Source organism: Psittacula echo (genome assembly GCF_963264785.1).
Source record: "Psittacula echo genome assembly, chromosome: 5".
NCBI lineage: Eukaryota > Metazoa > Chordata > Aves > Psittaciformes > Psittacidae > Psittacula > Psittacula echo.
The window spans coordinates 34,803,567-34,828,871 of NC_137739.1; the positions used below are offsets into that span (position 1 = coordinate 34,803,567).

A 25,305-nucleotide genomic window follows, 5' to 3' on the forward strand; every position below is an offset into this window, starting at 1 on the left:
CTGGGTTATATTACAAAAAGAAGCAAAACAGAGACGGCTGAAGGAGCAGAGCTGGTGGTGAGAACAGCACAGGCAGAAAAGATAGTCTCCAATCCATAACAGTTACTGGCATCTCATCCACAAGTACACACAAGTGTAAACTGTACTGTGTTGGCTTGCCCATTTAAATCAGTCTCCGAGAATTTCCCTTGACAAACACTGAGTACAGGCTAGCCAACAACATTTCCTCACCAATGAACAGACATTCACACAAACACACAGGAATGTCCAGTGCTAGAAACATATTCTCAGCTGGTGCAGACTCACAGATTCCCTTTGCGGCTTTAACCACAGGTCCAAAGTTGGAAAACATCAAAGCACTATCAGCATACAAAGACAATATTGCACACTTATGCGTTGGTTTTGTCCATATATATGCCTAACAGAACCACATGGCAATCACCACTTTGCATACTTCATACTGAGCAGGATGGATACTCTGTGCTGCTGCCCTTCACAGCAAAAGCAATAAAACACTCCTAGCATGACAGGCACAGAGCTCTCCCTAACCCTCTGAATCCTCTCTGCAGCTTACTGTCACTGGGCACATTTCACGCAGGCCAGCTGCACAGGATTTACTCCACCAGTTTTGGAGTGTCAAAGCTAACTTTTTTTGTTTTTGCCCCAGGCAGGCGCTTGGTATGCAGGATTTAAATCAGAGAACAAAATGTTCTGTGAAATTTGTAAATACTCGGCACAGTAATTTCTAAATTTTAAAAATGATAGCAACTAGAGGTAGTGGTTTAAAAATCAAAAGCATTTCGCTGCATCACTGTGAGTAATGCCACCATGTCCTAATGATCAGAATAAACAACTTCCCAAAATACTAGTTAATGGTGCTGACTACCTTAAGTGATAGGGATCAAATATACTCTTGAGTTACACCTCATAATTCTAATGAAATCAGGAGAATGCCTAATTAGCAAGTGCTCTGCATAAAGACACGGAAATTGAAAACAACTTGTTTGATCCTTGCAAACTGGCACACAAGACTTTGCCTGGGATATACTGCCACAGAATACAACCTACCACCTACTATTGTAAGGTTTTTTTTAATAATGTATCTACAGCCATTAAAATTAAATTAGGCAGAAAACAATAGGGAAGGAGATACCTTAGGGAATCACAACACACTACAAAGGATAGAACGCAGATGGCCTAACAGAGGAGTTTTGAGCAGGAAGTAGCAATAAAGGCTCATTTGTGATGAGAAGAGAAATTACTTCATCAGAATTTAGCATAGCCTTTAAGGTCTATGATGTTTGAGTGAAATTGTCCACTTGTTTTGTCTGATTCACCACCACTGAACTCATATTGATATAAAACTTAAACCAAACATTTAGCTGATGAGTTTTCACTGAAAGTTTCAAATAAAGAACGTTTTCATATTATTTTTTCTCAAGCAGTTTCATTCAAACTTTGAAAAGATTCTTTGTCAAACAAAAACTGTGAAAAGGGTTCATTTGTTATTTTTTTGTCACTACAAAAGCTAAAACATTTAGAATCATTTCCTCTTCACCTGTAAACATGTCACACACCTCTTACCATAGCTGTGGCTTTAACTTCTCTCTCAAGTCAAGTAGCAAATGGCATCAGTCAGGAGTACCTGTACTTCAGAAGCAGGTGCTCTTGATACTAGGCAAGGACTCTACAAACACCAACTATTTGTAGCATATAGCAGCAGGGCAAGAAATGGTTTCTGGATCTTCAACCCTTGCCCATAGTTTAATTCTGCTAGCCTAAATATTCTGAGTATGGACAGAGTGCATCTGCTCATGCTCACCTCAGAGAGGTAGGTCTGATGCTCCCTCAAGGGTCATCTGGAGCACAGAGTACACCTACTGAAGTTTATACTCCCTGGAAGGCATTACCTGCAATCACTGATTGCAGACGGCACAGACTGTACAAAGACACTGCCTTTTTCAACATACCAAGTCTTATTTTCTCATTTGTCCAAAAGTAAGTGCAGATTTTTCCCCACAGCTATGGAAAGGAAAATAGAATAGAAAGGCAAGATATATAAATTATGCCAGGCTTTAGTCAGTTTGGGATTGCACAACTCCCTTATGCAATGTTGCCTGGGGTATGCCACGTTTTCAGAAATTCCCCAGAATTCCTTTTACATTTGCTTCAGAGCTGGGACCTAGTGGCTTTAACCACCAATAAGGGACCGGACTTATGATATGCCATGGACAGATTGCAAGGACGAGCCTTAAGTTTGCTGGCCTATGTTTTTTTAAATGTGGCTTCAAATAAGAATTGCAGAATCTCAGAGACAGATGAACCCCGACAATTTATTCTAACTTACCCCTAAGCACAGCTTTTTAAAAAAAAAAGTGGGTAGTATCAGCCAGTACCACCTGAAATTAAAAATCCACTTACATCTTGTGTATTTATAAGAGGAGAAATAGAGATTGAAGGGCTAATGGTGCAGACCAGGCTGAAGCTCGCTCAGCCTGGCTGCCTGTCCCCTGCAGCCACCAGGCAAGAAGCACAGCCAGCCAGCCCCCATGGCTCCAGCTCTCCCTCCTGCCTGTCTGCTCAAGCCAAACCGCGGGCTTCCTGAGCGCTGGCAGATGCAGGGCTCTTAAAGACACAGAACTGCCGAGAAGTCTAGTCTGCACACCTAACTATTTTGTAAATACAATGAGAAAAGACTAGGGGAGAACAACTCAGTGTAGGTGAATCGTCAACATTTAAAATTGCACTGTGAAGAGTGATAACGTGAGTCAGAGAAAACAGTGATATATAGCTCCTAGACGCAACTTAGTAGTGGCTGTGGTGCAGTTTTACCTGCAGCCCCAGCATTAAGTCTATGCACACATACACAGTTTCACACACACTCAAACATGGTCACATGCAGCTCGAGATGAGATGCCACAAGATAGCTGAAGGTGTCAACCATAAACCAGGTGGAGGCAGGACAACAGTCACAGCCAAGAGTCTACCTACACATAGTTCACCAAGATGCAGTTGACTCTAGAAAAGGAAAGCAATAGAAAACTAAGTTTTAAGAGTATGTGAGGCAAGTGCCAAAAAAAGGCATTTTCAAAACTTACCTCCAAAATAAAAATAAATCCAAGTGTTTAACAAACAGGACTTGTGGTATCCCATTTTAATAATCTGAACATATGTAAAATATGTGTGGCTGCAGCACTGCAGTTATTTTCAGTATCTGTAAGCCCAAGAAACAGGCTCCTGTCTGCTCTGTTTTATACCAACAACATCAAGACTCTTAACTTCAAAGTGAACAGGTTTTAACTTTTACTTTTGGGAAATCCTCTTCTACAGCTAAAACATGGTGATTGCACAGCACTACAACAAACTGGACCTTTCCATCTGCTCGGTCACTACAGATAAAAAGCATTTTCCAGACTGTCCCCCTCACAGCCTGGTCACAGTGCTACTGTCACCCCAGGGCCATCTTATGTTTTGCTAATGACTACTTTTACTGTAAGACAGTTAAAAAAGGTTATTTTTCTATGCTTACTTAAGTAGTAAACTCCCAAATTTCAGGCTGCTTTTTTACCTTTATGAGTCATACCATACAAAAAGGCAACAAAACAACTCAGAGGTTGTGCTGGCTTTTCCTCCACGGAAAAAAGAAATTAAAAATAGTGGGATCAGATAAAATAGTGAAATAAAGCACCTGTTGAGAACGGAAAAGCATATAAAAATGGGTTAAGTGACTTCAAGTCCAGTACATGAATACATGTGATTTTATTGGTGTTGGTATGAATCATTCTCCATTTCCTGCCAGAGAGCTTAATTATAAAACAACATTATGAAGAAGGCTAATTCATAGGCATACATATCATACATTTATTCACTTATTATTTTTTTCCTAACATAGCCCTCCACTTTCATCATAGCTATTGATGGGCACTGAATGATCGTATAAGAAAAAAGTCCAGCAGCAACAGATACATTATCTGCAAAGCCCATGAAAAGTCTGCCACAGCTAGAAATAAGCTAACAGATGGCAACTGGAGAGAAGCAACAGCCACAACTCCTGCTACCTGGGGTTAAAATGAGGGAGAATCAAGACAGAAAATGGCCAGATAAAACTGTTTGTAAAGTAGTCTCAGCAGAAAGAGTATTTGCAGATGATTGCTAAAACCCACCAACAATGATGAAGAACAGAAAGAAAGGGGAGGGAGGAGCACGTGTGTGTGTAAAAAAGCTTATTTTGCTGGAATTTTAATTGCAGTTCTGTATACCACACTGTGGTTGTTTAGCTTCCCACTCTGCCATACACTTTAAACACTCTTCAAAATGTTCTGTACCAAAGTCATGCCAAATCATAGAAACAAATAGACATGTTTCATCAAGACATGTGCCTAACACTACACATTTAACCCCAGATTATGGGAATAAACAGGATCAATCCTTCACCAACCCTATTTACCAATCCTTTTTACAATGACTTGCACTTTACAATGATCCCTTGGCCAGGATCACTCAGCGTCCAACCCTCTTCACCCAACATCAGTTTATTGAGGAAATCTGTAAAGTACCTTCGTACTTCAAGATTTAGTGGGAGTAAGGATCTAACCCAGATTCACTTGTAACAAAGTCATATACAGCTATTGTTACCCCAAGCAGGCAGTTTGGAAGAGATATGCAAGACTTTCCCTTCAGTTTAGGGCAGGTGGGAAAAAAGCAATCCTACCTGATAGCAGGTAGCTGCACTTACTCTATGCCATGTTGAAATGTTTTAACTAACAAACTGAACAAAGCTTTTGTTCCCTAGAATACAGCATTTCTTGAAAATCAAGAATTGAGATCACAAGTTTTTGGAACAGATAATACTATTCTCAGACCAGATACAACCAGCATGTGACACCACCTCATGCTACGTAGCAAGAATCCCTACATTACTTCGTAATGGAATTTTTCCACAGTACATTTTATTACAATACAAATGACAAGCACTGCCTTTAGTTCTATGAAGCATAAAGCAAAATAAATTGAACGGTGTTCTCATACAAAGAGGGGTTAAAGGACAGATGGAGACTAAGGAAATTTAGAGTCAGTTTTCAGGTCAGCCTGATATATCATAGGCACCCTCTAAGAACATTAAGTTTACTGAACAGAAAGTCACTGAACAGAAAATTATCAAATTTGAAGGGTGTTGAGATTACTTGTATTTCCACTCCACTGGCTTGAGTATTAAGGGTAAAATGCTCAAGCAGTAACACGCACGGCTCCATCCAACAGTTGAAAAAGTCAGAAACCTGAAGTCAGAAACCAGTATCTTTAAATCACTCTATAAACTGAGAATTATTAGTTACAATACTAAAGATGGTTCAATCTGCCTAAGTAGAACCAGTTCAACACAAACATTTCTAGCTCTAAGTTAGAACAGATAAGGATTTACCCTGTAGGCAAGATCCATTCAAATACACTGTTCAGTTCCCAGGATTTTCACTGACCGCACCCTCCCCACGACTGCACCTGACCACAGCTACCATCAGCTGCTGCGGCCCCAAGTGGGCCGCGCTGCTCTCTCACAGTTCGCTGTTGGAGATGTTTAAATGTGGCCGTCCTTGGCGACTGTCCCTCAAATAAGCCCCACGTAGAAAGGCCGAGTCACTGCGCGGCCTTTCCCACTCTACCGACCAACGCCAGGCCGAAGGGAGGAGGGCCGGGGCCGGGACCTCGGGCCCCGGCCCCACACAGTTGCCGGCTATTCACGGCCGCACCACCCCACGGGCGCGCGCACCATGGCGGCCCTGCCCTTTTCCCGGTGAGGGCGGTCAGCCCCGCGCACCTCCCGCCGGCACGGGCCGGGAGAGGGGCGGGAAGGGGCGGCCCGGCGCCGACGAGCGCGGCAAGGTGTGTCCCAGGTGCCCGCGCTATATCAAGGGACGCGGTGGGGCAGCTGCCCGATGGCGGCACCCGCCATGGCTGAGCCGCGCTCCAAGCGGCCCCGTGTGACGCTGCCCGCCTGCCAGGCGCACCGCGCGCTGCCCGGCAGCCGCGTGAGGCAGAGCTTCCCGCCCGCCGTGGAGGAAGGCCTCTGCGGCGTCACTAGCGCCCTGCTGGAGCTCGCCTACTGCCTCCAGGCGCTGGTAAGGCGGCGGGACGGGGCCCGCATCGGGACCGGGATCGGGCGAGGATGTCACGAGAGGCGGGCGAGGGCGCAGCGTGGCTCCCCCCCGCGCCCTGCCTGAGTAGCCGCCGAGCGATGGGGTAACGAGGTGTCCGGGGGCTGGAGCAGGTCTCGCCGGCGCTGTCGGGGGTTAAGGGGGTTTTCAAAGTTGGGTAGGTATGGAAGAGTGGTTCTGTCCCATGAAATGACCCAGTGGGATGTGGGGGCTCTTTTCGCACCCAGACCCGGCAGTGCAGCAGCGCTGCTGTCGGAGTCGGCTCCGGATGCTCGCTGCTACCGCAGCGCTTTGCCCGGGGCAGCCCCGACACGGCTAGCGGAACGACAGCAAAAGTCCGGAACTAGTGGGTGATGAAGCAGGCACTTGTGTTATGACTATGAAAAGAGGGACTGTCACAGGGAACACTAAGAAATTTGAACTATTAACTTCTCAGAGTTTGGCTTTTTTTTTTTTTTCCTCCAAACTTTGTATGTAAAATAGCTGTGTGTGGTTAATTGGTGAAGTAAGTTAGCAAGTTTGCAAACATTGCTATTTCCTTTGGGTTTTTTGTTCCACATGCAGTAATGTTGGACATGAATTAAAAAAGTTATTAAAGTTATCTCTGCTACCATGTAACATGCATGTTAAAATTGTGTCTGATTACATATCAAATATTAAGGCAATATGTATTTTAACAAAGCAATTAAAATCATAAACTTATCAATGCTATCCCTTCTGATGCCAAACATCCACTGAGAAGCAATACAAACTATATTCAGTATATCCCGAAGATCTTTTGATCAAGCACGGTATCAACTATTAGTCCAATAAAAATGTAAGTATGCAGTAAAACCTCTACTTGTTAAGCATGTGGATTAGAATGATACTAGTGATTGGCAGCTGGGTGGGATGGGGAAAGCTCAATTAGATATTAACTGTGGATACATCAAACCTAGAAATGTGAACATATTAAACAGTTAATGATTTACATAAAATATTTACCTTAACAGTTAAGCAGATGTGGTAACTTGTGCTCTACTTGAAGTCACACAGCACACTTGCACTGAGTAATTGGTTATAAAACAGTGAATCTTGACTCTCCTGTCAACAGAAACAAGAATGAGTGACTTCAGGAAAAGGATTATGCAAATAAATACTTCAATGAATGTTCTTAGTAAAAGATTCCAGTATGTGTTTTCTCTTTAATGGTTTTATGGTCACACATATGTATGTGTGTCGCAGGTCTGGGGTATCCAGATGGCCATAAAAATACAAGAGACAAACAAACTTGTACTGTGTATATAACTTTTCTGCATTTTTTCTAAACAGAGCAGCATAGATGAAACACAAGTATTTCATACCTAAACAGAGTAATAGATGAAAGCAGGGAAAACAATAAGAAGCAGAAAAACTTAGGAAATGCAAATATTTGTTCCTTCTCCCTCACAGGCGGGCTACAAGCCAACAGCTTGAGATGTAGTACTGCAACCCAGAGCATGTCCAGAAGACAAAAGCTGTGCTGCATTACATATGCGTGTTTAGGGAAGCAGCAGATGAAGATACTAACTACCTCAGTTTGGTTCTTGGCATATTCCTAGCTGCTGCCTCTCATCTTTCTCAATATCAGAGCAGTACAGAGCCAGTGCTGAAGCCAATATAACCTGGTGGCTCTCTTTTGCTACCACCAATAAGTTCTCTTTATGGACAGCACTACCATGGATAAAATTCTTGTAATGTAAGAGCTGATAGATCTATTAGCATGATTAAAATACTGCAGTGGTTAAAGGTGTTACTTTCCCATACAGATCAGAACAAGGTCTGCAGTGTGTTTAGGGTTGTAATACTTAAGCGTTCCTAGACATGTGCATACAGTACAGTTCAGTAGCAGTATTCTTTATTTTGGAATAACATTACCCATAACAAAGCTAATAAAGAGATGCAAAGTTATGCTTTTTTTATTTGCCTCATCTTTTTCATATCTTTGAAAGGTAACTTTTCATTGGAATGCTGACCTGCAGGTATAAATTTGATGTTCTTTGTGTGACTATGTTTAAAAAATATAAAAAGTAGCCAAACAAAAAGCCCACACAAAACATCAAAACCCATCCCCAGCCACTCATAAATCAAATATTCTGGGAGTCTCTGACTGCTGCTGAGACAGAACATCACTACTGCAGTTACCTGTCCAGTATTAAAGGACAGAAGGAGTTCCAGTAGAAGTATAGATTTTTTTTTTTTTTTCATTTAATATCATAACTACTTCTTTTATTGTAGAAATTTGGATTAGGTCTTCAAAGCGATTGTGCTGGTAGAACAGCTTCCATTGGAAGGCTCTCCCAAGTTTTCATAAAGCCATGTTCTGCTGCAAGCGAGTCCCATCTCCAGCAAATGTTAATACTCATGTTTTACGTGCTTAGGGTGAATATTTTGATCAGTCACATGTGGCTCTACCAAATGTTTCAAAGTTCTTCTTGCATCAAGCTCTGGAAGAGAGAAAAGCTGCAGAGGCCTTGATGAAGTATCAACAAGAAAGAGGTGGCCATTACTGTGCTAAAACCATTCAGGTGGGTAGTAGCTGATAAGCTCTCCAGCAGTTGCAATTCTCAGTAATTATTCTGACTTCTTGCATTATATTGTTGGTACTTCAGATGTCTGCATTCATCCACTATTAGATTTCCAGATATAATTTCCTTGTCATATTAGTGGTCATGGGTTTATTCTTGATTGTAATGCCTAGAAACTGTGAGACATACAGCCCTAACTATGTGGTTGCTTTCTAGCCCAAAAGAATATGAACAGTGGTCCCCTTTTTCTTTTATTCAGCTGCTGTTTCTAGCATGCTGTAACGGATTATGAGACTGAAACAGCCAACTATGTCTCCTTCACACTGGAACTAAACAGAAGCCTAGAATCTGTTAGCACCTAAGAAAGGTAGTAAGGAAGTAAGTAGGAGAAACATTCAGCTTGGGGGAGTAGTTGTCCTGCTGGAGCACAGCTCAAGATAAAATTTGACCTGGAGATCTGACTCAGGCTTGCATAGGTACAAAGGAATAACTCAAAGCTATTAGGGAACAAAAAAAAAAAAATGCACCACATCTGTTAAAGACCAAGTGGCTGATTCTCTTCAACCAAATCAATACTCTGTAAATACTTAGTACAGAATGCTCTTCATTGACATATTACAGCAGTTGTTAAGCTGAAGAAAGTGAAAATAAAAAGGCCATCTTGAAAAACTTCTAAATATTCAGTTTCAATCAGGGAAGACCTTATAATGGCCTTACAGTATTTAACAGGTGCCTACAGGAAAAATGGGGAAGGACTCTATCAGGGAGTGTAATGTCAGGATGAAGGGTAAGTTTTAAACTGAAAAAAATAGATTAGATGTAACAGAAAAGTTCTTACCTGTGAGGGTGTGAGGCTGTGGCACAGGTTGCCCAGAGAAGCTATGGCTGCCCCATCCCAGGCAGTGTTTAAGGCCAGGGTGGATGGGGCTTTGAGCAACCTTGTCTAGTGGAAGGTGTCCCTGCCCATGGCAGGGAGATGGAAGAAGATGATCTTTAAGGTCCCTTCCAACTCAAACCATTCTGATTCTCTGATAAGTTTTCCTGGGTTAAGAATGCTCCTAAAGCATAACTGCTGCCATGTATATCTGTTCCTTGAAAAAGTCCATGGGTTCTGCCATTTCTATGTGTTTACAGCCATCCAACTCTACAAAAAACAGATGCTCCCAACTAGGAGGAGCTGTTGCAAAATCCTAGCCCATCTTGTTTATAGCACCAGGTAAGTTGCAGGAAACCATCAATGAATACAGTAAGATGAGCTGTTCTTCTAAATAAATGTAATTCTGTCTTTGTTTTTAGAAACCAAACTCTGAGTATGCAGTTGGTCTGATGAAAGCCCTGGAACTAGCAATGGTACAGTGGAAAACTATGGTACGGTATTTTGAAGAGCTTTATGCCCTGAGTATTGAAAATGCCGACCCTCATAGCGCAAGCACTATCAAGAAACAATTTATCGGGCCCAAAATCCAGAAGATCAAGCTGATGGGAGATCTGCTGACCAATGCTCGCAGGCTTGACTGTTCCCAGGATGGCAGAAATAGTCTTGGGGATTACTTTATGGACCGGTTGCAGGAAGAGTTCAGAACAGGCACAGAGCCCTGCCTGCCTCTGCAGCATTGTACAGGAGCTGCAGAGGGTCTGAAGCAACCCCTGAGAGAATCTTCCCAGCACAGAAATGGCATAGGGCCAATCTATGCAACCATACACTGCGCTACCACGCTGCCACAGCGTAATGATGGGACAGGAGCAAAAGTGAAACAGGGTAGGGAGGGCCTTTAACGCTGTGGCTGTTGCAGCTACAAGGCAGCTTCTAAGGCAAACCTGTATAGAGGGTGGACTTGAGACCAAGACTCAGGAGACATGATGCTGTATTTCTCCTCCTGCCTTACACTCTGTCCTCTGTTGAGTGACAGCTCAAAATCCAGCCCATATCATTATTGTGTTTAAATGACAGCAAGGTTGCTAGTTACCTAGATTGTTTGCATTAATCACATTTTTATATATGTGATTCTTCCTAGAAGCTTTTAAACCTCTTTCCTATCTTAAATGACTAGTTAGTGAAAATTATTTCTAACAGTATATATAACTTTTATTAAAAATAAAAAAGCAACTTTAGTATACGGAAACTTCTATGTGGCAGAAAATCCAAACATTTAATTTTATAATATTAAGTATTTTATATTACTAACATATTTTACATTACTAACAAGTATACTAACAAAATGAACTTTTTTTTAAAAGACTGTTTTAAAACAAGGTTTTCTTACCTTATTTCTATAATAGTAGCTATTTAAATGAATAGTCCAATTCATTTACTTACCACCCAGCTATTTCTAGTGGTGTACTTCTCCAGGACGAAGGATGCAAACATTTTCTTAACAGTGGGAGTAAGATAATGTGCTGGTATTCTCTACAGTTATTTGCCTGGTTGGCTTTTCTCATCCTCATAAAGCAGAGGAGATACATTATGGGTTCTCATTAGATGTGATCTTTACACGTTCTCATGCATATTTTGCAAGTGTCACTGAAGACACTAGCTCTAGGGCTCTGTTCAGACTTAACCTAGGGTGGATGTTTTAATTACCATACAGACCCCTCTTTCAGCTAGCTAAATTATGGTATTAGTATGACATTACTGCTATGTCTTGTATTTATCATGGTACTCAGGAGAGGAGTAAGATCCGAGTGAAAATACAACACAATTAACTAGAATTGCATCCTAGAGAGTGGCCAGTTTTGCTTTTCAGTTAGGGCAGTGTTCAGTTAAGGAGGCTATTAGCACCACCACACCTAAGGCCTTTGCTTTAGCCAGACTGGGTAAAGTTCAGAGCTGTCCAGATTCCTTTTGTTCATCTCCTACAGGAGAGCCTCTCTGTACACTGGCTACCAAGGTCACCTAAGAAGAGCAACTGGTTAGATCAGCTGCCTGCAGCTAGCTTTTTCATCTCTGTATAGATTACCTTTTATGTACCTGGAGTTTGCCTCATTGACAGATTGTCTCACACTTTTATGTAATACTGTGATACTTTTGTTATGCTTGACAATAAATTCAGTTCAGAAATGGCAATTTGCATCTATACTCTATTCCTCAATTTACTGCATAGGCATGCTAGTATTCTCCAAGAGAGTTTTTGCATGTGTAGACAAAACTGCACCAATACGTTTCTACTCAGAAAGTTGCACGAGATGGAAGACCACAGAATGACAAGAAATGTCAGAAAACTGCATTAAGAACACTGTACAACAAAACATTTTAAGTAAACTGACTTTTATACGCAGCTGCACTTTAGTAGTGATTTCTGCAAAACTGCATTATCCCACCTACTTTCTGTTGGTGTTTTACCACAGGACAGACAACAATGCAAATGTTTTCCCAATCTTTCTGTTAATATGATTCAACCTTGGGAGTGCGGGAGGGGATCACTTTAAAACAACCCCTGCATTTATCTGTAAAAATACTACAGTGTGCCACAAGAACAGCTTGAAGCACTTTTAGCAACATGCTAGATTTGCCTGTATTAAGATGGCTGCTCTCTAATATAGCAGTGGTTTAAAAGATATTTCCATCTGGGGTAGATTCCATCACCATCCTCATGCTGAGCATACCTTATTCAACAATTAGTTCCACTGACTGCAACTCAACATGAATAAGAGCAATGGAATCCATCCGTCTCAGTATTAAAATACAGCTCACTAAATATGAACAGAGCAAAGCTACTCACTGAATTACAAACTAGTGCCAGATAAACCCACTCCAAATACTCCAGAAGTAGGTAATGCGTGACCTACTTCTGCAACAGTCTTCTTTAAGAGCTGGTGACCTTCTGAAATAGAGGTACAGCCTCCTCCATGGTTTCCAGCACTTAAGACTGTCTTTTACCTTAAATGAATTCCAACATAACAAAGAATCCAATATTTCTGGAGTTTTTTTTAAGCAGGACTTGCTTCTTTTTTTTCCTGAAATACTGCCATGTCTGTTTCTCTTCTCATTATTCATCTTTCTAGCCATAAATATCCACATATTCTCAGATTGTAGGTCTTTCTCCCTTTTTCCAAAACACATTCTGGGCCTGAAGAGACAGTTCTGTTAGTTTTACATAAGCTCACAGTCAGCTATTTTCCCAGTCTCTATCCCATGAAAAAGGAAAAAGAAATCAATCAGTTACTGTAGATAGCAAGCTCCTCTTGTCCACATGCTGCTTCTGCTAAGAGGGCACATATGCTCATAAATGTAATCTCAAACTGTGTTAATAATACCTGTCTATTGTACGTAGGATGAGTCTGTCCATGCTTCTCAGCACAGGAAGTACAACCTGTCCCTGCCTTCTCAGCTTCCTTTTCAATAGCACCCTGCAAAAAAGGAGATGAAGGATGAATGTGGAACAGGTATAAGCGCAACAACTCCTACAGAAAAGTTTAAAGTTCTCTTTCTCTGCTTATTCATATACATACTCTCTATCAGTACCTCCAAAGCAACACCCAAACCATCCACATGCACAGTCTGGGACAGCTCAGAATAGCAGCACCAGTGCCCTAAATACAGCATCCAAACTGGAAGCTCTGGAGAAACTTAATCTTTACTGGAATTTTAAGTTATAGCCACAGATGCTCCAAACAGGTATTGAGAACAGCATAGTTCTAAATGCTTGCCACAAGCACTGCCTATGGGTGCCTACTCTCAGAGTGAGGAATTCACTTGCAGTCTCTATGTGGAGATCATGCTGTCCTTCATCCTTTCTACTATGACCACACAAAATTGAGCAGAGCACCTCAGGATCTGCTCTTTGCACAGACTTTTTTTTCAGTCCCCACCATACAAGGCAACATCTTTCTGGACAAATCCATCTTGTTAATAATACTGGAAAGTGAATGTTAGGTCCGGTCACAGCAGCTGAAAAGGAGTCCTCAAGGGCACCTCCACTGGAAGATCACTCTGAGCAGAATTCACCATCTGGTCACAGCTTTCTCATGACTATTTCACTTAGATCAGTTCAGGCACTTAAGCTCATTCATGGACAATTACTGGCAGTCTCCTTGTACTGCTTATCCAAGTTCCACCATTTGCTACCACTTTGCCCAAGGTGACCACTATGCACACAAGTCCCAGAGTGCCATTTCCTAGGGTCAAATATAACCTAGAAGCACACGGTGACAGAATACACTATAACACTGGTAAGGTAAAATTACCTTTTCCACAAATGAAACCAATGATCTAGAGAAAGTTAAAGTGTCTTGAGTGGGTCACACAGCCAGCACCAGGCCTTGATATCCCAATTTACATATTTAGTTGTTACAACTATTACTCATTTATACTTATTATCCCTTATTGTATACCTAGCACTATTTTTGAATATGAATTATTTTTACTTAAAAAAAAAAAGCCAAAACCAACCCTAACAAACAAACAAACCAACCAAACCCAAAATCTGCTCATTCCTTCTGGATCAAGGAACCTCTGTAATAACAGTGAAGTGTTTTCACAAGTTTGCTACTCTGCCTCTTGGAAACAGATGGGACATACACTTGTAAATGTGTAAAAGTGGTCAACAGCTGATCTGCTTGGGACATACCACTTTCCAGCACTGGACACACTGAAAGAGTGAGTTTGTACAGAGTCTAAAACATATAGTTTAAATAAAAATGTTATCTTTTGAAGATAATGACAGAATGCGACTAACAGTCCTTACCTTTAATTCTAGTCAAAGACATTTAAGTAGAAAATTGGGACTGCAGATTAGGAACTTTTGCAAAAAAAAAAAAAAATCACATAACAATAGCTCCTCTGAGAAAGTCATAGGCACAGGGACTGGGGACTACATCATTGGTGGATGTCTTTTAACTTTTCAGAACCTCTCAGCCCGCCCTTTGCCTTGCTGAAGGCTGAGCTTTGCTTTTGATTTTAACTGAGTTTCAATTTTACCAACAGTTGTAGCTGCAGAATAGAAATTAATTTTATCTTATGGCACATTAAAAATACCCATAACTATTTCAATCTTGAAGTCAATGAAATCACATAGTTGAATTGCTGAAGTGCTTCTGTATTGGAAAAAGAACCGAATTCCTCATCTTAAAGGATATTCCAAAATCAGAGTAAAAACTCTGCCACTCTTGAGAGATGTTACCAAAAAGCAGCCCACTTCTCCAAGGTCCAAACTCTGCCACTGCTAGTTACCCCAAATGACAAATTCCTGTTGCACAAGCAATCCAGTTGCAGCACAACTACATGTGCAGCAAAATGCTGCTTCACAAGGTGAAGTCTCTCTCTTCAGATTTCAGAATAAACAGAGGCTTGAGTTGAAAGAAGTACCTGAAATGCAAATTTATACATCATAGCTCATATGAAATGAGTCATTTGCTGAAGTGATGGCTGAACATAACGCAGGCCTCAGCTCTCCTCCAGTACATCGTTACTAAGCCATTACTACATTGCTTATTTGGAGGAATCAAATGCTTCCTGTGATAAATATGGCTGCAACTTGTTCAGGCATTAGCTGGCGTCTTCGCCACTCCAGACCTCACCCTCCCACACAACCTGATTTTGCTCTGAGGTCAAACAGTTTCAATTAACAGCACTTGAGTCCTGTTCCATTCTTGGTATGTATTTCTGAAATGTACCTGGGTCGCACGTGGCCAGGGACACCCTGATTCCCAAGAAAAGACCCCAGGCACACACGCTTTTTCTGCTGGGAATTCCGATTCTCCCCCCCACCCCCATCCCCCCACCCCGGGCGGAGGGCAGAGAACCACGGCTCCAGAGAAACTGCTCTCCGGGACGAGTGCGTTCACTTCCTTCCTCATCACCCTGTCCCGGGAACCTGGCGGCTCCTCGCCCTCCTCCTGCCGTAGCCGCGGCCCCGCTCACGGCGCGGAGGTGACGGCGGGGACGATCGGCCCAGGCAGGGCAGCGCGGCAGGCCGCTACCCCCACCTAGAGGCGGCCGTGTCACACCGCCGCCTGCCGCCGAGCGCAGCGCCACCACGCGGCCACCATTTTGAAGGCGGTCGCCCGCCGGCTCCCCTCAGCCACGACCTTTCCCGCCCTGCCTCTCCCCTCACACCCTCTGCGCCCGCAGCGCGAGAACGGACCCAGCTCTCCGCGGCGTCCCTGGCCCGGCGCCGGCGCTGAGGTGCCGCCCACACCGTCCGCCCTCACGAACGCCCCCGGAGTAGTTACCCTGTGGCCGCAGAGCCGCACGGCAGGGGCCGGTGCCGAGAAACCCATCCCGGGGCTAGGGGCTTCTTCCCTAGGAGAAACCAGAGGAGCCGCCGCCGCCCACCGGCCGGGACGTGCAAGGAGACGCATTGCAAAACGTCTCACACCCGCCGGTGCGTGCGGGAAGAGCGGGAGCGCCGCCAGCCCCTCGGGGCGCAGGGTTGGCGCCTGCCGGCATCTTCGGGCAGCGGGGAGCACGGCTTACCCTGACGGGCTGCGCAGGGCAGGGCGGGCGGCTTAAAAGTGTGTATGTGGGAAAGTACAAAAAGAAGAGAAAAAGACCCGTGCAGCCGAGCGCCGGCAGCAGCTGCCGTTAGCTCTGCAACACCCCTACCCGCCCTCACCAGCGGCCCGCGGGCCCCCCGCGGCCGACGGACACCGCTCCCCCCCCGCTGCTCCAGGGGCTCCGCTGGCCGCAGCCCCTTTCGCGCCCCGCCCCGTCCCGACCCGCCTCGTCGGGGGGCGGGGGGGCTCTGGCATAAATGCGGCCTCGAGTGGTGCTCCGTGACCGGCGGGGTTGGGGAAGGGCTCGGCGGCAGCAGCTGCTATCGGGGGTGGCTTCGCCTGGGAGAGGGTGTGAAGGTCCCCGCTCTGCAACACCCTCCTGGCCGGTGGCTGTCGCTGAAGGTCCCGATCGAAGCCCCCTCTCTTCTGATCTCCTCACTCCCCCCCTCTGGCACAGCCACTGTCTCCGCTGCCACCCCCATGGACTTACTGGGCCCTATGGAAATGACGGAGGGCTCCCTCTGCTCCTTTGCAGCTGCTGATGACTTCTATGATGACCCGTGCTTCAACACATCGGACATGCACTTCTTTGAGGACCTGGACCCTCGGCTGGTGCATGTGGGGGGTCTGCTGAAGCCCGAGGAGCACCCACACCACCACGGGCATCACCACGGGCACCCACACGAGGAGGAGCATGTCCGGGCACCCAGCGGGCACCACCAGGCCGGCCGCTGCCTGCTGTGGGCCTGCAAGGCTTGCAAGAGGAAGACCACTAATGCTGACCGCCGTAAGGCTGCCACCATGAGAGAGCGGCGGCGGCTCAGCAAGGTAAATGAGGCCTTTGAGACTCTGAAGCGTTGCACCTCCACCAACCCCAACCAGCGCCTGCCCAAGGTGGAGATCCTGCGCAACGCCATTCGCTACATTGAGAGTCTGCAGGCACTGCTGCGGGAGCAGGAGGATGCTTATTACCCGGTGCTGGAGCACTACAGTGGGGAATCGGATGCCTCCAGTCCCCGCTCCAACTGCTCTGATGGCATGGTGAGTGCCCCAGGGAGGACACCCTGCCACCGAGGTGCCCCAGACACTGTCGGTCCAAACCTCTGCAGGGCGAGTTGACTTCTCCCACCTTTCCTATAGCAGCTGCCTTCCATACCTCTCTAGGCATAAGACAAAGTGCTTTCTCTTGTCGTGAGCTCCAGCAGCAAAGGGAGGTGGGGGTCCACACATACCAGGATCTTTGGGAAAGAAGAAAAATATCTTACACACTTTTTTCCCTGGGATGAGAAGTTAGGCAGGTCCTGCTGTGTCCTGGGGGAGCCAAAGGAGAGCTGCTGGGGGAGCACCATGGGAAGCCGCCTGGGATGGGGACATGGGGAGCTACAGGAGCCCTGCCTGTTCCTGTGTCTAAAGACATCAGAGAGGAAAGTCCCCTTGGTCATGGTAGTTACAGGGGAGCTGATAAGTGCCTGAGTTGTTTTCTGCCATTCATCATGATAACAGGAGGAGGGTCTAAAGCAACCAGAGTTGTTTTTCTTGACCCTTACCAAAAAAAAAAAAAAAAAAAAAAAATTCTTTATTTCTCCTCTCACTTCATCCCTTCCATTGACATTTACCAGAAACAGGAAGGAGACCCCAAGCTTTCAGTCATGTTTGTATGTTATGGGGAGGGAAGAGGAAGGGTGGGTGCCATATAAGGTGTCTCATCGCCACATCTTCTCACTGCGACTGTAGGTTGGGGCTCTGACTCTGGGGTGGTGGGATGTGGTGGCTGGAGTGCAGGAGAGCTTCTCAGGTGGAATATTGACAGCACTTCAAGACCTGAGATTTATTTTCTTTTTCTGTGCTCTGGTGGTGATCATCATTATTGAGTTGAATATCTGCCATTATGAGATAGTGGGCAGATTGGAGAGAAGACTTATTTATGGATAGGATCCCTCTTCAAAATACAGCCTTTTTCTTTTGTCAGAAAGAGAAATTTTATTGTGGATTAAAGTATTGGAAACAAATATATTGGTCAATGTTTTGATGCTTTTTCTGTATGAAATGGAAGTGGGAAAAGAAACTAAAGAAATATAAAGTGACAAAGGTAGACAAAGCCTTTTTAACTTATGTTTGGAAAAACCTTCAAAAATTAAATGAAAAAAGGCTCATTCTCCTTTTGGTCTCCCTGTTGTAAATTGAAGATATATGTAGGGCAATATCTGATCAGAATGCTGGAAAAAACTCATCTTATTTGTAAAGCTACGGCATTTGATGCAACAGCAGTGGTAATTTTCCTGTGGAACAGTTGTGCCACATGAAATATTCTGGGGTGAATCCCCTTTTAGCCAAGTTCTGCCTATTCAAAGAAACTACAACTTGATGGCATTTCAGCCAGGACTGGAGTGATGGCGCAGACTAGGGGCTGAAAGGCAAAATGGGATGGTTACTGGGGATTTCAGTAAAGGCTGTCCCCAGGCAGTGACCTCACCCAAATTGCTCTCCTTTCCAGATGGAGTACAGCGGGCCTCCTTGCAACTCCCGCAGAAGAAACAGCTATGACAGCAGCTACTACACAGAATCACCAAATGGTGAGTACATGCTGTAACGGCTGCGTGGAACATGGAGACAGGCAGTCAATGCAGCCATGCCTTCTCTGCCTCCAGTTGTTTAGCTGACCTCACCTGGGCTGAAAGAAGAAACTGTCTTTTCAGCCAGCGAGCTGTTGATGCTAGTTCCTCTAGATGTATTTGCAAATATGGGAGTATGTTATAGCTGCATTTCCTGTTTTGCAAATATAATATCTGGATGCAAGTATATTCTTCCCTGCAGTTAATTTTAAGTGTTTAACAATGTGTTGCATGAAGATTCTTCTAACTCTACCTATCATTGATCCAAACTGGAGAAATTGACAATTGATTCCAAATGTTACCTTCCCTTTCTATGGACTGAAGTGAAACCCTGGATCCATCCTGCCCCAAAAGTAGCACTTTTCTTCAAAAATGGATCTTTCTTCCATTTTGCAGTTACCATCTCTTATTTTCTAATAACTGGTTTCCTTCCCCAATGTTAATTTCCTCTGAATCTTTACATGGCCACAGATGCAAACTGTTAGCCAGTCAGTGGGGGTTTATGAAAGAACTGCATCGTACTGACGTTAAGTACACATTGAATAAACTGAGCACCTTTTTTGCCTGTTTTTTAGATCCAAAGCATGGGAAGAGTTCTGTTGTTTCCAGCCTTGATTGCCTCTCGAGCATTGTAGAGAGGATTTCCACAGATAACTCCACATGTCCTATACTGCCTCCAGTGGAAACTGTTGCTGAAGGGAGTCCCTGTTCCTCCCCAGAAGGAGTGAACCTGAATGACAGCGGAGCCCAGATTCCTTCTCCCACCAACTGCACCCCACTTCCCCAGGATAACAGCAGCAGCAACCCTATCTACCAAGTGTTATAAAGGCAGGTCCAACGGGACTGTGCTGAAAACACATTGCTCCACTCAGCCACACTCCAAGACCTAAGACTGAAAAGACTTAAGACTTGTTCCGGTTTTAAAATACCACTCAAAATTCCTTCAAATATATAACTTTTCAAACCTATATTACTTCAAAATACACGTAGTTATTTATTGGTTGTTAAACTAAATTTATTTAATATGTCTAGAGATTAAATTGTATACCATGAAATGGCCAATGTTTAATCTAGGCTTTGGGGAATAGGAACCTGGTTCTTGAATGCGGAGGAGAATATAACAGTAGTGGCATGACAGATCCTTCCTATTACTCCTCTTCTGGCCAAAATAAGGTTGTGGACCATTTTTTATAAATTTTTTTGTATAAATGTAAATAAGAGTTGCTTTGCAAAAAAAAAAAAAAAAAAAAAAGAAAAAAGGAAAAAAAAAAGAAACAAAAGCAAAAATGAAAAAACAAAAGGGAAAAATTAAAAAAATATTTAATATTGCTTGGTTTGTTGTGTCAAACTTTATATATTTATACAATGTGGTTGCCAAGAATGTTTCCAACAGTATTCTAAATAAAGACCCTTATTTATAAAATCTGTGGTGTTATCTTGACTTTCATTAGGGCTTCTAGAATTACTTGTGCATTTAGGAGTGATACTAAGATCGCTGCCTTGGCAGGAAGAAGATACGAGCTCTGATTCAGCAAAGAAACCAAGAACATAGAATCACAGAATAGTTAGGGTTGGAAAGGACCTTAAGATCATCCAGTTCCAACCCCCCTGCCATGGGCAGGGACACCTCACACTAAACCATGCCACCATGCTTCAGTTGCACTACTTTCAACTACTTTGCATAAATAAGTTGCTGAAAGGGGGTCTACTTTCTTCATGTTATATCCTAGTGATTTGTAAACTGAGTCTCGCAACATCACCTTAAAGAGATCTGTGAGGTAAATAAGCACGTTTCTTTTTCTCCCCCCAAAGTTTACAATTGCACTGTAGAACTTGATCTCACAAAGATGTGTTAGAACTAAGAATCACGATAAATTAGGCTCTCCAAATTCCAGTGCAGCTACCAAAACTTAAAAGTTACACAACAGTATCTCACAAGACCAGGTACAACATTCGTGGACAAAAATTCAGATTTTTCATTGAAGTTCTAATTTTCAAGTGTTTGTACCACATTCATATATTCTCAGGTATTAGAAACTAATCAAAAAAGATTTTTTGTCATAAAGTTCAAGGGACAGATCAGAGTTTTCCTCAAGTTCAGGTTGGGATTTAGGCCAAAGATAGGCAGCTTTAATTTGGATTTGAACTTTACGCATTGCTGGCAGCACTACTCCAGGGATTTACTTCTTGTTTAGAGCCTCTCTAAAAATAACCAGTGGGCTGTGTTTCATTCAGTGTATCTGTGTAACCTTGCGAACTTGCCATGAAACTGAAAAATGTTAAGCCCTGGGTAGAGTGTCATTGGTAAGTAACCATCAGGGCATTTCTGTACATTTGGACAAGTAAAACCAGCAGCTACAGCCATAGTCAAGCAATCCATTTCTTGTCATATGCCTGCGATTTATGGTTTTGTTTAAAAATCACAGTAAAAAAAAAAACAAACAAAATCCACCAAAGAAAACCCCAAGCAAACAAATAAAAAATAAAAAAAAAAAAACCACAACACCCTGAAAGCTGACTTTGCTATTGTCATCAGCTCTAAATACATGATGATGGATCAGCCACTGTATTCTCTCTTAAGTGACTATTAAAAAAGGAATTTGTGCAGCTCTTACCTCTTAAGCAGGAAAAAGAAAGGGGGAACAGCTAATTCCATGGGAATGTCTCTCACTCCTTTAGTTGTGGGGGCCTTAAAGGTCAGTGCTCCATGGAGAAGAGTGAGTGGCTTTGTGTCATGAGGAGAGCAACAATACACTTACTTCTTCCTCCTGAGGCAGAGGTATGTTCTGAGCCTGCTGTCTCATCCAAACCCAGAGGGGCAGGGCAGGTAGCAGTCAGGGGGATTCAGTCCTCATCTGAGTTCTTGTGACCATGGTGGATGGTGAGTCAGTGTAGAGGCACAAGTACACTCTGTGGAGCAGGCCAGGCTTCCATGAATTGGAGGGGACTCTGAGACAGGAGTGGCCCCTCAACATCTTCATTGAAGTCCAACTTTCTAATGGTCTCCCACTGATTTCACTGTGGGCAGAAAACAGTCCAGCCTATAAAGATCAAGCTTAACCCTTTCATTTTTTAATTAAAAACAAAATTTAAATGAACTTAAGAAGGTGTTAATTCATACTAGAATGAATCTGGAGGATCTCTATTACAGTTAAAAAAATGCCCCAGGTTAGTCTGAAGCCTATATCACTAACTTACAAAAACTAAAGAGACATAGTTGCCTCACAAATCAATGTCTTGTACATCAGCAGTAAAACTTTGCCTCCAGCACACGCTCAGGCCCTACAGTGCTAAACATTAAAAGATGCTTTTGTGAAATACTACAGACTTTGCCATCCCCAGACTCTGAGGCGGGGAAAAATATCTATATTACTGTCACGTAAATGGCAACTAAGAAACCTTTTGCCAGCTCAGGAACTACAGAGACTCTGTACATACTGGTAGCACAAAGTTTATGCCTGCCTTACATTTCTGTGGGACACAATAGGGTGTACCTGGCTGCAAAGCTGACACGGCAGAGTGGACATGGGGCGCTTGCGCTCAACCATGTACATGCAGTTCCGTGTGAAGTCATGTATATTGCATTACACTGATTTATTTTAGCAACCCAAGTTTCCACATACTGATGTTAATGTTACAACAGAGAACAAGCATTTAGCACATCCCAAAATAGATGGATGGATGAAGAAGAAAAAATATTCACAGATTTCCTATGCAGATCCCACCTTTTCCCCACTCATGTCAATGAGAAAAGTCCACTGGGTTAAGGCCAAAGAGTGTCTCTGCTGACAAATACGTGTTCAAGTTACAACTGTATTTATTTTTTAACTTAAATAATGAAAATATGTTCCCTGTGCAATTTCTTCCTGTCTATTTCTAAGGTAATATATTTAAAACAAATGCCTGGAGTTACTCTACTCCTCTGTGTATCAAGAGGACAGCATGTAACTGACATAAGTATATCCCAGTCTATGGGCAAATATTTCGAAATATTTGGGTTCAGAGCTTTAGTTTAATTCCAGCAGTGGTGGAGAATATAAGCAGAGCTGAGGAACAGATACAGGACTGATACAACATTTGCAAACTTTGGTTCTTAAATTTGGCTCCTAAAGATGTGTTTAGGTATTTAGAGCTGGTCCTACAAGACAAACTGCAGTCCACTTGGTCTACAGAAGCACTCCAGCATGAGCTACAAACATACACCAACAGCCTGAAATCATCGGTTTATACCACACAGGTTCCTGTTCAGTATTCTGCACCTAAAGAAACACCACCTGATTTAAAAAGGATGTGAATCCCACAGATTGCACTGACATGCAGAGCCTGGGAGAAGGTGGGGGTGACTGCAAACCAGACTGGTCCTTTTCCCGAGCTGCCTCGGCAGGACAATACAGAGTCTGCCTCAACTTGGGCTTGGAGCTTTACACTAACAGTGTTAGGACTGTCTGATGTTTCCTATGGAACACTACTTCCAAAGGGAAAAGTCATACAACTACGAGGAAAGAAAAAAAGAAAGTAGCTGTCTTTGAGCATGAAGATAAGTGTGTATCGTAGGAATTTTGTGCAATTTTATTTGGTAACTTAAGAAAGCCCTACTGGGGCTGCATAACAAACCCAGTATTATCTGTTTATCTTATTCAAAGTATTGCTATGGAAAAAGTGAAGAGGAATAAATTTATACCTCACTTATATATGCTAGGTGCTTTGATTTAAAATTTCAACAGGTCATTTGCAAATATGAGAATGAAGAGGAACCCTTCTCCACTTTCAGTATTTCACAACAAAAAAGTGCAAGTTGCTGTTTTTTAAAAATAACGTTATACACCATTTCCCACATTATCATGGAAGCTGTTACAGAATTTTTTCATGTAGTGAAAATTCAATTTTAGGTAAGAGAAATATAAGAACTATTCTTGGTATACTTTTTCCTTTTAAAACTTTCACCCCTGGATCTAAATATATTGAAAAGATATTAAGCTGGCAGTTGCTTTGCACCAGATGCTGCTCTTTTATACACAACATAAAAAAACCACTGAAAGGGGAAAGAAGAATAATTCTCATTTTACAGCTGGTATTTTGCAGAGACATTTGAAAGGGTCAAACTGTGCAAAGGGCTCATTTTGCTCATAAAAATGGTGTTATCATCTTCAGAACTACATCCAAAAGTGAACAGACAAGCAAGCATTTGTATCGCATACCAGCTGAATGTTAATGAGAAGAAATTAATATTTCCCTTTTGTTTAAAAATTTTTAATTTGTTCCTTGGAATCAGTGGCAAAACTTCCAACAGTGGGAATAGTTTCAAGGTACTGCATGTAATACTGTCTGGGATAGCGTTCACGTAGCAGTGCAAAGCCATGACAAACTCCTTGCTGTGCCCCTTTGCTTGTGCTCTGCTCACTGACCCATTACTATCACAGCCTTTGGATATGCTGATCCCCTAAGCACCACGACACTGAACAAGCTTGCAGGCTTTACTGCTAACCTGATCTCAAAAATACAAACCAGGAACTATCCCTGTAATAACTCTGAAAGTGTACAACATTTCCAAAATACGTGTCTGACACAGAGCCTGTGGCAGCAGGAGACGGTATGAAGGTCACTGAGCATAACTTGCATATGGCAATCTTGGCTTTGCCAACAGTGGGTAAAATGGTCTTCTGACAGTCAGAGTGCAAATCTTTGGCAAGACGATCTACATTCAGCGTGTGTGAGTGGGGGATGGAGCTAATAGGCACACATGAGAAACGTCCCAGAGATCATCTCATGAGGCATACCGGAGTACCTCATTAACACTATTTACTAATGTTTCTCAGCTTGCCCTCTCTCAGCCTTTCAAATCACTTGCTTTCCAGTAAAACTGTTGAACAGTCATGACTTTCTCTCCTTGATCTATGCAACATGCTCCCTTCTCAAAAGGTCTGATGCACAACTGGAAATGTCATTAAGTGAAGACCAATGTCTCTCCTTTCAATGTTTGAGGTTTCAGGGCTAATGAAGGAGAGGACAGTCCCTAGCATAATATAGAAGAGCCTCCAGATAGTCCTTTCTCACCCAGGTCCCACCAGGAATTGGGAACACGTCTGGCATAAAGCCATTTGGGCCAGTAGAAGGAACCCAGAAATTTCCCTACCAACCCAGAAATCTACCTTCCACCTACAGAGGCACTTGTGAATAAAGACCTTAAAATTGTAAGTTTAATAGTGAAAACTGACCTATCCTGTAACCAAAGGGCAATAGAAAACTTCCGGGTTTTCCCAGTAATACAGTCAGCATGGCATTGAACTCACATTTCCTTTCTAAAACCTCAATAAATTTTATCTTCTATACGCATCTTACAAGAAGAGTGGTATTTTATGTAAGACTCAATAAATAACTCCACATTTATCAATAGGGAAGCAAACCTGCATATGAAGTGAAGCTTTCCACTCTTTATTAAAAAAAAAACCCGAAACATTAAAAGCTCTGGCAGACAATAATCCACTTAATGAGAAGATTGAGGAGACTGGAATTGTGGTCAGGGTGTTGTTTTTTTGCTTGGAGTCAGATTCACTCAGAGGTCTG

General features: G+C 43.1%; 2 protein-coding genes across 2 annotated transcripts; both read left to right on the forward strand.

The window, feature by feature from the left end:
- Positions 1-5,930: 5,930 nt before the first annotated feature.
- On the forward strand, positions 5,931-10,471 carry LOC308221161 (ferritin light chain-like; the record flags this gene model as incomplete). Its single annotated transcript, XM_080618124.1, has 3 exons — positions 5,931-6,113; positions 8,549-8,695; positions 9,992-10,471. The coding sequence occupies 3 exons, from the start codon at positions 5,931-5,933 to the stop codon at positions 10,469-10,471; spliced, it is 810 nt and encodes a 269-aa protein (XP_080474250.1).
- Positions 10,472-16,609: 6,138 nt separating this feature from the next.
- MYOD1 (myogenic differentiation 1) lies at positions 16,610-19,567 on the forward strand (the record flags this gene model as incomplete). The annotated part of the gene is made up of 3 exons (XM_080617406.1): positions 16,610-17,170; positions 18,624-18,702; positions 19,317-19,567. The coding sequence occupies 3 exons, from the start codon at positions 16,610-16,612 to the stop codon at positions 19,565-19,567; spliced, it is 891 nt and encodes a 296-aa protein (XP_080473532.1).
- Positions 19,568-25,305: the final 5,738 nt, after the last annotated feature.